The sequence below is a fragment of the Aureobasidium pullulans genome, assembly GCF_000721785.1.
Source record: "Aureobasidium pullulans EXF-150 unplaced genomic scaffold scaffold_10, whole genome shotgun sequence".
NCBI lineage: Eukaryota > Fungi > Ascomycota > Dothideomycetes > Dothideales > Saccotheciaceae > Aureobasidium > Aureobasidium pullulans.
The window spans coordinates 89,050-103,406 of record NW_021941030.1 but is presented as its reverse complement, the minus strand read 5'-3'; the positions used below and the strand labels follow the sequence as shown (position 1 = coordinate 103,406).

Genomic DNA, 14,357 nt, shown 5'->3' with positions numbered 1-14,357 from the left:
ACCATGGCAGACTCCTTCTCCGCTCCGTGCAATCCCTCAAGAATGTCGCTCCCTCCAAGACTGCCCATAAGACTGATGCTTACTCCCACAGGCGTCAGTGGTCCATTGCGATCTGACGTCGGATCCTCGCTCCAGACCTCATGGAACTTGATGCTCGCCTCGCTCGAGGCTATGACCAGGCAGCCTTCTGCACTTGTCCGTCTTGCATACCATGGTGTGCCTTCTCTTGCTGATGACCCTCCAGTTCCTTCGACATTCATTGATGCATCTGGTCCGCCTGGAAATCCAATGGCCCAAAGAGCACGTTCTTCATTTTGCTAAGGAATCCGAACGATACATTCACATGTCGGCCATGAGAAGACCGCCACACGGATAAGATGATCCGGCTGTGTGAATCCAAAGGTAGCAGCAATTTCCCGACGAGTACGACTCCAGATCAAGCTCGTCACTTGTGCCGAACAATCAATGGTTGCAAGTTTTGCTCCTGATGTGGTGTGGTAAAAGTGAATGCAACGGTCATTACTACCACCACCCGCTGCCAGTAACGATGGCTGCCACGGACAGAATGCCAATGCTTTTACTGCCGCATTCAGCAAGTAGCGGTGGTTTTCTCGGCCGGGCAAGATTCGTAATGCTTCGTCTTGACCTGACGGCGAGTTGTAGACATAATCGTGATGCACCATGATCAGAGGTGTTGTCTTTGGATCTTCGTAATGCAGAATCCGTCGTGTTTCGAAGATGAACATTGCGTTATCATTACCACCCGATGCAAAGTATTGGCCGTCAAGACTCCAGGCCAGTCCACAGATCTGTTGCGTGTGAACATCAAAGCGGGCAAGAACAGTCATGCTGCCAGACCAAGCAAAAATATCCACATCATTCTCGGGTGGCCACTCCACTGAATACAGGTAGACATGGCCATCTTCATCACCGACGAGAAGATACTCGGCCTGCACACTGGTTCTTGGATGCCTGGCGGATGCTCTACGGAAGGTCCGAGGGCTGAAGCAGACACACGATATTGCCGAGCGATGAGTGTAATCGAGTCGTGGGCCCAGTTCCGATGGAGACCAGAGTGATATGTGCCCATCGGCTCGACCAACAGCTAATATGGACTTTCCACCTTCTGTTGACGAGAACGAAAGCGATGTGACATGCCCAGAGAATGGTGGTGACAGGTTGTCCGGGGTCTCGACTCCTCGACTCTCGGACCAAGTATACACCTGCGTTCCGAGACCGACGGCAAGACACTTTGCAGTATCCGAGTATGCCAAGAGAGAACAGTAATAGTCGTCGCGGAGAGCCGGCGCATCTAGGACTGTGTGGTAGGTCAGCATTGATGAGAAGTCAGGTACAGACGGGTAAACATATCTGAAAGGAATGATCGGAACAGTCTTCTTTGGTCTGGTGCGTGGACGGTGCACTATGTCCAGCATGGGTCAGCTATGGCTTGCGTGAAGCAGCGAACGACTCACGTGGAGGAGAACCAGGTTTCGTCCATGCATTGTCCCGCCAGATAGTCGGGCCAAAGCGAGCAGTGTCGATGTTGGGTGAGCTTACAGGAGATCTTGGACCAGATCCATGGTCCAGTACTCGGTTGGCTTGATCAAAGTCCATCGCAGCACCCACACGTTTTCCATGCATGTGTAGCCAATCAGGATTGTCCTGCACGTTGTCGGAGAAATCGCATCTGACCATAGGCGCGTTCGTCCCGCTGGTGGTGTGACCACCTCTACCGTTGCTCGTACTTCGAACTCCGTCCGTTGGCATTGCTGAAGATGGCCCTGCAATATTCCATGCACCACCTTGACCCATCTCCCGAACAGGGTCAAAAGGATCGACACGGCTAGTCATGAACGAGGTCGGAGCCCGAAAGAGTCTGGGAACATCTGGTGATGCAGGTTCTGGTCGAGTGACCTTTGTTCTTGCTCCGAAGGCATCAAGGGCATGAGATTCTCGACGATTCCATCTCTCATGGAAGCTCAATTCTTGCGGTGGACTGGAGGTTATGTAGCGTTCTCGAGCGTGGAAATTGGGATCTCTAGCGAAAATAAAGCGATCGGGTGCTTTCGAAGGCCTGACATTCGGGCGATATTGATGCATGCGTAGAGAGGGCCGACAAACGAGTGGATCGACTGGCTGAGGTGTGTAGACGACATCTTCCATAGGGTCACTTTCTGGAAGGTCATGGTCGATATCAATATCCATGTCATCATTACATCCATCTAGAAAGGGGCAGACAGGTGGTAGAGGTGCTGGCTTGACAGAGATCGGAGAGACGCGACGGTCCGAACGACGAGTGGCCAGCCATGAGCCTGGAGCCGGTTTCGAAGGTTGCTAAGTCTTTGAAGCGGGCTGAGCACCGAGTCTGATGTTCTCACTGGACCTCTGCTGAGATGGGAACATGATGCGACCATTTGCAGAGGGTTGAGCGTTTGAGAGGGCGACGGGGACGGAAAGAGGATAAGGCATGGTCAAGGCAGATGAAACCAACGGCGCTTGGGAGTGGTCTCGGGAGGAATAGTGCGGTGAGAAGCAGAAGTCCTGCGTTGGTTGGAAGAAATATCAATGGGATGAGATGGGATGTGGAAGGGCTTTTGCTTTTGCTTTTGCTTTTGCTTGGATGGATGCAGAGTGAAATGTAAAGACAGGTGCTTGAAGAAGGTGCGAACAGGATAACGCGCTTTCACTCTCACGGTGAATGGACCGACTTTGACGTCCTGATTCGACTCAAAGAAGCGACGATGTTTCGTTCGAGGCTTCTTGGGAGGTGGATTCTTGGGATGTCGAAAGTGGTGGCTCCGGTTTGAAGCATCCGCCTTCGCGCGCATGAAATAAGCTAGACTTTATTGCTACACCAAGCAACCACACATATCAAGATACTAATAGGAATATGAGTGTAAGTGACAGTGAATGAGCGAGAGGGCGAAGGTGGGAGCTGATGAATGTTCAGCACGGCGTGCCCCGCGTCGCGGTCGGCGAGAAGACGGAAGCCTCGCGCAGGAAGGAGCTGAAGCAGATTGAAGCGTACCAGGGCCTGGTCGACAATGTACAAGCAAAGGTGATTATCTTGTCCCTGATATTCAGCTATATCCCAGATCTCTGACCATGTCGGCGACAGATCAAGGCAGAGGAATACACGGCCGAAACGCTGAGCTTGACGTCTGCGCTGCTCAGCCAGAACCCCGAATACTACACCATCTGGAACCACCGCCGACTCGTCCTTCAACATGTCTTTGCCAAAGAGATCCACTCACCGCCAGCTGAAGATGCTGAGTCGAAGCCACCGCCAGGCCTGACGCCAGCCCAACACGAAATTACTCTCCTGATCCGCGAAGACCTCGCTTTCCTCCTCCCGTTGCTCAAGCAATTCCCCAAATGCTACTGGGTCTGGAACCATCGCGCATGGCTCCTTCAACAAGCCTCGCAGTACCTGCCTGTCACATCAGCCAAGCGCCTGTGGCTTGAAGAGATGGCCCTGGTCAGCAAAATGCTCAGCTACGACTCGCGCAACTTCCACGGTTGGACCTACCGCAGAGAAGTCGTCAAGTCCATAGAGCTTCTCTCCGCCCAGGAACAACTATCGGCCCTTGAGCTTGACGACAAGACAGAAGAGAAGAAAGAGAAGAAGCCAGATCAGTCAATGACCGAGTCCGAGTTTGCATATACCACTAAGATGATCAACACGAATCTGTCAAACTTCTCCGCCTGGCACAACAGACTACAGCTGATACCCAAGCTCTTGAAAGAGAGAAACGCAGATCCTGCTGCGCGCAGGAAGTTCCTGGACGACGAGTTCGAACTCATCATCACTGCTCTTTACACCGATCCTGTTGACCAAAGTCTATGGTTCTACTACAACTACCTCATGACGAATCTGTCTCCCAAGACGTCTCCTGAGTTGAGAATCGTCGCTGATCTGACAAACAAACATCGCATCGACTATCTTGACACACAGTTCGATCTGCTGAAAGACATGCTCGAGGACAACAAGGACTGCAAGTGGATCTATCTAGCTCTGGTCACATACACGCCCGAGTACCTCGAAATCGACGCTGGCAACAAGAAGATCACTACACTCGAACTGTCAGACTGGCTCGACCAACTCGATCAACTAGATCCTTTGCGAAAGGGTAGATGGTTGGACCTGAGAAAGTCGTTGAATCTATAATGCCTCTAGATACCTTTGATCATGCAACTTTAACTTATATACACGAAAAGTTTTGAGCACTACTTGCTCGCTCAAGCCTTCCATCTGAGCATCGTGACCGAGTGCTTGGGGAAAGTGAACTCGCCCTTGCTGTCCCATTTGGTTTCCTTGATGACAACCTCCTCCTCGTTGCCGTTCGTGTTGGCAACCATGGGGTGCTCACCAGTGACAGTGTAAACAGTGACTGAGTCGCTGCTGACACCCTCAAGCTTGGTAGAAAAGTCCTTGCTATCGCTGACGTTGACGACAGCCATACTGACAATGCCCTCCTCATTGATGGTAGCAGAAACATCCAACCAGGGAGTCTCGATAGTACCACGGATCCAGCTGGGCTCGGTCTCGCCCTCGTACTCGCCACAGCGAACATTGACAGCCACGGTCCAGCCGCGCATGTACTTTGAGAACAACAGTAGAGGCCACCAAGTCGTCTGCTTGAGAATACCCTCCTTGGTGGTCATCAGAGGAGAAATGACATTGACACTCTGAGCAATGTTTGCCATGCCAATGTACTTGGCTTGACGAATGAAGACGTTCAACCAGACTCCGACAGCCAGAGCATCAGAAAGCGTATACTTCTCCTCAGCACCAATGTCACCAGGGGCACGAACAGGGTCCCAAACATTCCACTCGTCAAAGCAGATGGTAGGTGCGGGAACCGTATACGGTACCTTGTTCTCGATTCTCACCAGATCAATCAAGCCTCCAGTAATCTCAATAGCACGCTCAGCACTACGCGGCGCTGTTGCGTTCTTCAAGTGGTCGTTTGAAGCTGTGTAGATGTGGATACTGTGCATGTCGATGAGAGAGGCTGTTGTGCTGCCGCCCAGAGTGTGAGTATCCCATTTCACGCATTCCTTGAGGACGTAGCTGTCCCAGGTGCTGTAGCCGGTTTCTCCGCAGAGGATGAGGATTACACTCGGGTCTAGCAGTTTCATGGCTTTGGCCCATTGGTAGGCCTTGTCTGCGTATGCTTCCTTGGTCATTTGACCGACTTGCCAGGGTCCCCACATCTCGTTTCCGAGAGCCCAGTATTTGACCTGGACAGAGTCAGAATTGAAGGGTTTCAGCTCAACAAGTTCCACTCACGTTGTATGGCTTGTCGCGGCCATTCTTGCGTCTAAGATTGGCGTAGTAGGTGTTCTTGTCAGAGTTGCAGTACTCCAACCAGCCGAGAGCTTCGTCAAGTGTACCAGTGCCGAAGTTGAGAGCAAAGTAAGGCTCGGTGCCAACAACCTCGCACCACTTCAGAAACTCATCAGTTCCGAACTCGTTGCTCTCCTCGCCAAGCCAAGCAAGTTCAGGTCTACGATGGTCAACTTCGTCCGAACAATCTAGTAACTGATTGCATCTCACCTAACAGGTCTTTGGTCCTTAGGGCCAACACCATCGAGCCAGTGGTATGTGGCTACAAAGTTGCCACCGGGATATCTGACAACGGGGCAGTTGAGGTCCTTGAAGGCTTCAATGACATCCTTGCGGAAGCCATTCTCGTCTGAAAGAGGGCTACCAGGTTCGTAAATACCGCCGTAGATACAGCGTCCCATGTGCCTTTGGAGATGTCAGATGTATTTCTTGATATCACACGTAACCAGATTTGGGACATGGTGAACGATTCAAGTTCATGGGAATTTACATACTCTGTGAAACCTCCATAGACATTGTCATTGATCTTTGCGATCTTGTTAAGGTGGTTAACCGAAACCACAGGGGTCTCAGTATCCGGGATCTTGGTAAAGGTGGCCATATTGAAAGACGGGAAGGGACGATCAGGTGGTTTGCAATATTCCGTCCGCTTTCAAAAGTCCTCTGGTCTTCAACAAGGAAACAAAGCAAGCCAAAGGAGGTACGGAGAAAAGATACCTACTGAATTCCAGGAAAGCTTCAGTCCTAAATCGTCCTCCCTATTCACCACATGATCACAAGTACAAGGAGGAGCAAATTAATCGTGGCCCACAGTTTCACCTCAGGGCTTCGGCATCTCTGCTATTCAGGCGTGTAGCGAAAGGGCCGAGTCGCTGCGAGAACTCTGATGCTGCAGGATGCATGTTACAACTCGCCAATAGAGTTGCTGCTTTACTCGTAATTAACCGCGATGGCGCTTCGTCGTGCGGTTAATGGTCTGGTGATCGTCTATATTCAAACGGTACTGACTATCAGATGTTCAAGTCGTTCGCCAAGGCGCGAGATCCTCCATGGCTCCTTCTCGAGATGAGATGGGACAACTTGGCAGGTACGCGGTGCCGAAAATGACCGGAAGATTTGGCTGATGGTCGGTAGATACGGTTGATGTGCACAGCCTTACCCAAGAGCAGCTCTGATACCGAACTGTTCAGCCTTCGAAAGTTGATATGCTGATTAGGGTTTCACGGCATGATAGAGTTCTGTGTGGAGTTTCTCCGGCCGGCGCCTTTACCGACTCCATGTTTTCTCCTCCACTCTCCACGCGACCTGCACCACACTACCCCACATCACCGTCTACTTGACCTCGATCTAAGCCGTTATGGAAGCTCTAGGTTCGAATAGGCGACACAAACCGACTGTTAGATGTATGGGGAGTCCCGCCGGGGAGGCGTCTCCCAGATGTTTGTAGCGCCACCCACGAGACCTAACCACTGCATCGAGCTGATGAGATGTGAGTCTTGTTGCAATAGCGGCATCAATATCTGCCGTAGACAAGGAATGCGTCCGGTTGGACGGAATGGCAGCCTACTGTTTAGATCGCCCATGAGTTATATATCAGAGCAACAAGCCCCCCATGGGGACTGACTCTTTGATCATCATCCCTTCTCCACTGTTTGTTTCTCTATACTCACATACAGTCATGGCTCTTCCACCAAAGTGGTATCAGTTCCTCGTCTCAGTCTTTGCCTCCTTGGGCTCAGTACTTTACGGTTATGATCTCGGTGTCATCGCTGGAGCCATTGGCTCCAAGTCCTTCAACTGGGAATTCAACCCCAATGCCAACGAGACTGGTGCTGTCGTCAGTGTGTTCACTGGTGGTGCCTTCTTCGGCGCATTCTTCGCCGGCCCCATTGGTGACAAGCTTGGTAGAAAGATGACTATCTTGATCGGTTCCATTGTTTTCCTCGTTGGTGGAGCCCTCCAAACTGCTGCACAAAATCTCCATTACCTCTATGCTGGTCGTGCCATCGCTGGTCTTGGGTGAGTTACTTCGAAAACAAGGGCCTCATCGAATAGTCACTAACCTCGTTATAGTGTCGGCATGCTTGTCATGATCATCCCCCTGTACCAAGCCGAATTGGCTCACCCCAGTATTCGTGGCCGTGTTACATCGCTGCAACAGTTCATGTTGGGTATCGGTGCTTTCGTTGCATCCTGGGCCGCCTTCGGTTGCTACACCTCATACGGAGACCGCGATAGCAGGCAATGGAGAATTCCCTTGGGTATCCAGATGCTCCCCGCCGTTTTGCTCGCAGCCCTTATCCTGTTCTTCCCTGAATCTCCCAGAGTACGTATCTCGTCTTCGTAAAGTACGACATTCCTCTAACATACAACAGTGGCTTCTTTCCAACGGACACACCGAGAAGGGTCTCCAGACTCTCGCCAAGCTCCACTCCCACGGCAACACTCAAGATCCCTGGGTCGTCGCTGAGTTCGAGTCTATTCAAGATGCTGTTACCTACGAGAAAGAGCACGAGGCCAAGTCATACGCAGAGCTCTTCACCAACAAGTCAAGCTTCCGTCGCTTGTTTATTGCCGTCGCTCTCCAGGCTTCAGTCCAGATGACCGGTGTATCCGTCATTCAGTACTACAGTGTTGAGATCTTCGCACAGATCGGTATCTCCGGAGACGACACCCTCAAGTACCAGGCCATCTCTTCCCTTATCGCTCTGCTGGCACAGTTCTGCTGTCTGATGCTCATCGACAAATTCGGTCGTCGCTGGCCTCTTATCCTCGGTAACATCGGTAACGCTCTCTGCTTCATCGTCGCTACCTGCCTCCTCGCCAAGTTCCCTCCGGATGCCGAGAACCCATCAAACTCCAACAAGGGCGCCGGCTGGGGCTTCATCGTCGTCGGATGTTGGTTGTACAACTTCTCCTTCTCGGCCACCTGTGGTCCTCTGTCGTGGATCATCCCTGCCGAGATCTTCGACACCAGAACACGTTCCAAGGGTGTCTCCATCGCCACCATGGTCTCCTTCGCCTTCAACACCATGATCGGTCAAACCACCTCTGTCGCCATCAAGGCCATCGGCTGGCAATGGTACATTGTCTTCATCGTGTGTAACTTCACCAACGCCCTTTTCTTCTGGGCCATCCTTCCCGAGACCGCCGGCCGCCCTCTCGAGGAGATGAACTTCCTCTTCACAGAAGCTCCTCTGTTTGTTCCTGGAACTGCTGCTGCTGGTCGCAAGGGCTTCGCTACTGGCGAGCTCGAGAGACGTGTCGAGGAGGTCGAGAGAAAGGGTTCTATTACCATTCATCATGAGGAGACCGAGAAGGTTTAGGAGGTCTTTTGGTGTGATGTTCTAGAGCCTACGTGTTTATTACACTGGCTAGATAATTTGGACGCATGAATGAAGATATGAGTTGTTAATTATGCATTGATCCTTCTTCTATTTATGCCCCTCGTGACGTCTGGTATGCGCGGTCATCTGTAGCCGTAAATTTGACTCATGCATGAAGTCTTTATTTCATTCAAGACTTTGCGATAACAACTTTCTGGAGGTCGCGACTATATCGCTCTCAGCTCCAACGCGGCCTCTTGAATCAGCTGTCGAGAGGCAGGATGATTTTGGTAAGTAACAGGACTTGTGTCCAGAGAGAGCGCGCAAAGGATATGCTCTCTACGGACAATCTGAACAACAAGAACACTCTGTGCCTTTCATCAACTGTGTCCAAAACCTTGCTTGCTAGATAGAAGAGATCAAAATCATTTACAAAGCGTGTGTATACATAATATTCTATCGTCAAATGTGTGATCTGTATAAAACTGCGAGCACCCCGGCTGTTCAACCCAGATATCGTGTCTAGCTTTTGCTTTCCTAGCCCGATGATGTAAATTTCTCGCTAAGAGTCGATGCTCAGAATAGAGGTGATGGTGTTCTCAAAGGCGATTTCAAATTGGTTATGCGTGGTGCGCCAGGCGCTGAGAGTTGTGCGGAAGAGGATGGGATGGGCGAGTCGAATTTATGAGATGGTGGCGATGTAAAGGCGCAAGGTGGTGTCGAGGGGCGATATTGGGCCAGGGATGCAGGATAGGGTGCGGATGATTGCGAGGGCTCGGAGTAGAGTACAAAATCGTGTCCGGGATGCTCGATGCTTTGGCGAATTGTTGAATCGCTATGATATTGTTCTTGGCCGCTGTTTCTTTGAGAGTTTTCGGCAGTATTTTGTGTATATGCCTGTGGACCGGATTCCTTTTTTACTGGTCTCGACGGATCGCATTCAGACAAGAAAGTTGTGAGCTCATAGAGCGACTGCTCGATCACGCATGCCTCTGAGGTAAGCTGTTCCGGCCAGTATGACTCAAACGCGTCCCAGAGCTGAGTAGCTATTTTTTTGTGACGATTTCTTTCATGCCATTCGGGAATTGCATTACCGAGCATTGTATGGCATTTGACAGCGTACAAGCAAGGCAGGAGCGGCTCTTTCAGTAAGCTGCGTGTCTCTTGAACACACTCTGCAAAAGCGTCTCTCTGGTAAAGATCATCTAAATTCTTCAGCCGATTGCTCCACTCAGCGCTGGTGGTTGCTGCCATCTTTGTTATAGGCTACAAAAAACTGTGGAATATGCTGTTAAGCAACTCCAGCAGCAGTTTTGACGCAGAGGACAGGATGACTCTAAATTACACTGGTGGCTCTGTGATGAACTCGGGGTTCGGATCGACTGGATAGTTCGAGGCGATAAAGCGAAGGTGGGTGCGACGAGCGCAATACGGTGGTGGGAAAATCGCTGATGGGATATGTAATGAACGCTGATGGAAGAGACTGTGCGACTGCTTTTTATTTCGAAAAACCCGTCTTGTGAGTCAAGCTATTCGGTCTGCTTGCCATGTGCTTCACGGTGTATTGAGCGTGGCCGTATGCGCATATTTGGTCATTTGTCTCAGATTTCCTGATGGAACTGCCAAAACCGGAGCGTCTGTAGGTCGACCACTGCCATCAGCACCCTTATAAAGCGTTAGCACTCGTGAAAATGGCCATCGCACATGGTGTACCCTTTGTATACTACAACTATCATGTTTGGCGTCATGAGTGCCATGATGTGCTCTTTCGCGCTGTCTTTGCAACGCAACAACGATAGTAAAACGAACCAGCCATGAGATTTATCCAAGACATTCCGGGCAAGGATTGTCGATGGGACACTGTATGACATGTCTTGTCAATATCATCCTCGTTGTGCCATCGATGGCAGGAGCGAACGCATCGAACGCGCACGTGATGGGGACTGTAAGCTGGAACACACTCAGCGGGGAACAGTGTCTGTCACTTACTGAATGCATCGGATGGTAGATCGAAATTACTCTCTGTGTGCTTATATGCGAGCTCAAATTGCTCGTGTAGAATGGCAAGGCATCAGACAAATAACTGACGACGCTGGGCAGGATGGAAGAAGACTCCAGCACAGATTGCTTGAGCGGTCGGTCAGGCTGTGCCTTGGTTCTGAAGGGCTATTTCTTATGGACGTCAATCATAGAGGAAGACATAGCAACATAGTTAGCGGCTTGGAAGGGATATCCGAGAACAAATCATTGTAAGGCCAAGGGATGTCGAAACCCAGCATTTGTTTGTCGAAGGTGATCCCCAGCTCTTTGTGGCCTAGTATGGATATCTGACGGCGATTTACTGTTGTGCGTCTCTTGTGCATCGTAGCAAGATCATTTGTTGTTGCTTCTGTCAGAAGCTCTTTAAGCAGAGCGAAGAAGTCACTCAGCAGATCATTATTTCCATGCTCTCATCGGCCCGTGTTAGGGTGGACGTTGCTTCACGAGGCCACCGAGTTGATAATCGAATCTATCACGCAAGCAAGTGATGTTGGTCGTTCGGCGAATGTGTCCAATCTGACAAAAAACGTCCTCGTCGCTCAACCCGTCATTTCCCGACCAGCCGCGAACCTTGCGGGGTGGCTGGGGATTCTTGACACACGCTCACGTGCACACTTTAATCGAAGCCTCCCGTCTTGAGGAAGCAGCGGCTCAAGTCTTGCGACTGCATCTCTTGAACATGCTTCGCTTCACTTCGACGCCCTGCAAGACTGCGTCTCGATTCTTACCTGCATATTAACAGCATGTCGAGAGCATGGCAAAATCTTCACCATCGCCTCGGCTATCTGTCACGCCAGTAGCAAAACTCTCTTATCACTTGGCAAGGCATACCAAGACTGGCAGTGCATGTTGCCCAGAGAGTCGGTTCGCGGATCCCCCCTCAACAGCACCAATCGTTGTGAAACTTTTGTTTCCCTCCGAGTTAATCCTGATAAGCTGGCAGAGTTTGAACGGTCTCGGCCACTTTTTCGAGTAAATGGTCACATTTCAGCGTCACATCAATGCCTTCCGTGAAAATTCGCCGTCGACAGACTTCGCGGTAGGGCGTCCACGGCGTGACAGGGCGCATTCCTGGCTTGCAAGTACATCCTTGGCGCTTACAAGTAACAATGTGATAACACTTTGGGGTCATGGAAAAGGAACATCTTCAATAGTCCACCGGGTGACCTCTCCTTTGGCTGATAAGAAGAAATATCTCTTCAAGAAAAGCCATGGCGCTCTGGGCAAAGATATCAACGTAGACTCAATTGCTTCTAATAACCTCTTTGTATCCCTTTCGTCAAGTGCTCCTCCCTCTCTCCTCTCATCCTTCAGCGCACTAGAGATTTTCCATTAGTGAGAGATTGCTCTTTCTGGCGGAAATCCTGGTCCCCACGTTGACCAATTGCTGGGCATCTTGCTTTTCATCCTTTTCCGTACGTAATACCTCCTCATTCTCCAACGTACCGGTCCTGCTTTAAAAGAACCCCAGATCTGATCACATTTCTTCTCCAGATTCCCCACAAACCCCACATCTTGAGCATCTGGTAGTACCATCTTCATCATGGCTTCCTACGAGAAAGGAGGCGCCGATCCTGAGATCGCGAAGGGCGGCTATGAGTATGACAACCAAGACATTACTGCCGTCAAGGAGGGAACTACGAACGAGATTCCTGGAGAGCAGCTCCAGCGTGGTCTTCATTCTCGTCAAGTCTCTATGATTGCTATCGGTAAGACAGAGTGACCCTCTGGAACGCGACGTAAACTGATCAGACATAGGTGGTGCACTCGGTACTGGTCTCATTATCGGAACTGGCAAGGCTCTTGCCCAAGCTGGTCCCGGATCTATCTTGATCGCGTACAGCTTCGTAGGACTTCTTGTTTGGATCGTCATGGCCGCAGTGGTATGCTACCTTCTTTGCTATTTTAATGAGATTATTCAAGCTAATAAAATCTCAGGGTGAAATGGCTGCTTGGATTCCTGTTGCCGGTGGTTTCTCTCCTTTCGCTACTCGTTTCTGCGACCCTGCTCTCGGCTTTGCTCTCGGTTGGACGTACTGGTTCAAATACATCATCGTCACACCCAATCAGTTAACGGCTGCGGCACTGGTCATATCGTATTGGGTCGACGCAGACAAAGTCAATCCGGGTGTCTGGATTACGATCTTCTTGATTGCTATCGTTGCGATCAACTATCTGGGCATCCGCTTCTTCGGTGAATTCGAATTCTGGCTCTCGTCTATCAAAGTACTGGTAGTTTGCGGCATGATCATCCTTTCCCTCGTCCTCGCTCTTGGAGGCGGTCCAGACGGCGACAGGAAGGGCTTTAGATATTGGAAAAACCCTGGTGCATTTAAAGAGTACAAGGGTGAGGGTGCAACTGGTCGTTTCCTCGGATTATGGAGTTCGATGGTCACAGCCGTTTTCGCGTACCTTGGAACCGAATTGGTCGGTGTCACAGTTGGTGAAGCAGAGAACCCTCGCAAGACCATCCCTAGAGTCAGTAAAAGCCTGCCATGTTACTGCGATCAAGTCACTAACCATATTCGCAATACAGGCCATCAGATTGACCTTCTTCCGTATTGTCTTCTTCTACATCTTGTCCGTCCTTCTGGTCGGTATGATCGTTCCCTACAACAGCCCTCAGCTTGCCTTTGCTACCAAGCAATCCAACTCTGCCGCTGCCTCGCCTTTCGTTGTCGCCATCCAGCTTGCTGGTATCAAGGGATTGCCTGGATTCCTGAACGCCTGTATCTTGCTTTTCGTCTTCAGTGCTTGCAACTCTGATCTGTACATTGCCAGTCGTACTCTCCACGGTCTCGCTCTCCGTGGTCAAGCCCCTAAGTTCCTGGCCAAGACCGACAAGCGTGGTGTTCCTTACTACGCCCTTGGTCTTTCGACCTGTTTCTGTCTTTTGGCCTACATGAACGTCTCCGCAAGCAGCAAGGAGGTCTTCGGTTACTTCGTGAACTTGACTACCATCTTTGGTCTGCTCACCTGGATTTCCATCCTCGTCACCCACATCTACTTCCGCCGCGCATGCAAGGCCCAAGGTGTCACCCCCAAGCAATTGCCTTACGCGGCTCCCCTAGGAGCATGGGGTTCCTATTTCTCGCTTTTCTGGTGCTGCTTGATTGCCCTGACCAAGAACTTTGCCGCCTTTACTCGCGACCCCAAGACCTACGGCAACTTCGACTACAAGAACTTCATCACCGGGTACTTGGGCATTCCCCTTTACCTCATCCTCCTCTTCGGCTACAAGTTTGTGAAGAAGACTAAGGGTATCAAGCCCCACGAAGCTGATCTGTTCACTGGTAAGGATGTCTTTGATCGTGACGAGGAGTATTGGAAGGCTGTTGAGTATGAGAAGGATGCCAAGCGTGATGGAAGCTGGTTCTACAGAACTTTCCTCTCTTGGCTGTTCTGAGCTATTCGCTTTGTTAATGATTGGACGCGGAAGGGAGATGAGGTTGATTTCCTTGTTACGAAATGTTCATCTCATAGGTCACGATATTGTACACTTTTAGTCTAAAAACTCGAATCTCAAACGTTGTTATGATCACGCTACTTTAATATCGAGCATCGAATCCAAAAGTTTTCATGACACAATCGGATCCCCGCGGCTGGTGAGGCCACAATTAAGCCTGTAAAAAGGCACG

General features: G+C 50.6%; 5 protein-coding genes across 5 annotated transcripts; 3 read left to right on the top strand and 2 right to left on the bottom strand.

The window, feature by feature from the left end:
- Positions 1–117: 117 nt before the first annotated feature.
- Positions 118–2,523, bottom strand: M438DRAFT_21110 (WD40 repeat-like protein). The gene is made up of 3 exons (XM_029899409.1): positions 1,476–2,523; positions 1,372–1,423; positions 118–1,320 (listed from the first exon to the last, which is right to left on the bottom strand). Exons 1-3 carry the CDS (start codon positions 2,206–2,208, stop codon positions 318–320), a joined length of 1,788 nt encoding a protein of 595 aa, XP_029759930.1. The 5' UTR covers positions 2,209–2,523; the 3' UTR covers positions 118–317.
- A 314-nt stretch (positions 2,524–2,837) lies between these two features.
- M438DRAFT_297428 (protein prenylyltransferase) lies at positions 2,838–4,531 on the top strand. The gene is made up of 3 exons (XM_029901951.1): positions 2,838–2,899; positions 2,954–3,061; positions 3,122–4,531. The coding sequence occupies exons 1-3, from the start codon at positions 2,894–2,896 to the stop codon at positions 4,169–4,171; spliced, it is 1,164 nt and encodes a 387-aa protein (XP_029759929.1). The 5' UTR covers positions 2,838–2,893; the 3' UTR covers positions 4,172–4,531.
- M438DRAFT_365593 (family 51 glycoside hydrolase) lies at positions 4,243–5,954 on the bottom strand (the record flags this gene model as incomplete). Its single annotated transcript, XM_029907805.1, has 4 exons — positions 4,243–5,247; positions 5,297–5,513; positions 5,564–5,758; positions 5,848–5,954. The coding sequence occupies 4 exons, from the start codon at positions 5,952–5,954 to the stop codon at positions 4,243–4,245; spliced, it is 1,524 nt and encodes a 507-aa protein (XP_029759928.1).
- A 1,077-nt stretch (positions 5,955–7,031) lies between these two features.
- M438DRAFT_297422 (general substrate transporter) lies at positions 7,032–8,743 on the top strand (the record flags this gene model as incomplete). The annotated part of the gene is made up of 3 exons (XM_029901950.1): positions 7,032–7,372; positions 7,427–7,679; positions 7,729–8,743. The coding sequence occupies 3 exons, from the start codon at positions 7,032–7,034 to the stop codon at positions 8,677–8,679; spliced, it is 1,545 nt and encodes a 514-aa protein (XP_029759927.1). The 3' UTR covers positions 8,680–8,743.
- Positions 8,744–11,944: 3,201 nt separating this feature from the next.
- On the top strand, positions 11,945–14,264 carry M438DRAFT_319402 (dicarboxylic amino acid permease). Its single transcript, XM_029902833.1, has 5 exons — positions 11,945–12,134; positions 12,214–12,428; positions 12,478–12,602; positions 12,658–13,197; positions 13,256–14,264. The coding sequence occupies exons 2-5, from the start codon at positions 12,263–12,265 to the stop codon at positions 14,123–14,125; spliced, it is 1,701 nt and encodes a 566-aa protein (XP_029759926.1). The 5' UTR covers positions 11,945–12,134; positions 12,214–12,262; the 3' UTR covers positions 14,126–14,264.
- The last annotated feature ends 93 nt before the right edge of the window (positions 14,265–14,357 follow it).

Bases quoted from the DNA above. Each gene is read 5' to 3' on its own strand.
- M438DRAFT_21110 (XM_029899409.1), bottom strand. From the start codon at position 2,208: ATGGATATTGATATCGACCATGACCTTCCAGAAAGTGACCCTATGGAA. The intron at 1,424-1,475 runs GTGAGTCGTTCG...TGCTGGACATAG, and splicing joins GAAACCTGGTTCTCCTCCAC to TGCACCGTCCACGCACCAGA. The intron at 1,321-1,371 runs ATATGTTTACCC...GACCTACCACAC, and splicing joins GTTCCGATCATTCCTTTCAG to AGTCCTAGATGCGCCGGCTC.
- M438DRAFT_297428 (XM_029901951.1), top strand. The intron at 3,062-3,121 runs GTGATTATCTTG...TGTCGGCGACAG, and splicing joins TCGACAATGTACAAGCAAAG to ATCAAGGCAGAGGAATACAC.
- M438DRAFT_319402 (XM_029902833.1), top strand. From the start codon at position 12,263: ATGGCTTCCTACGAGAAAGGAGGCGCCGATCCTGAGATCGCGAAGGGC. The intron at 12,429-12,477 runs GTAAGACAGAGT...GATCAGACATAG, and splicing joins AGTCTCTATGATTGCTATCG to GTGGTGCACTCGGTACTGGT. The intron at 12,603-12,657 runs GTATGCTACCTT...ATAAAATCTCAG, and splicing joins GGATCGTCATGGCCGCAGTG to GGTGAAATGGCTGCTTGGAT.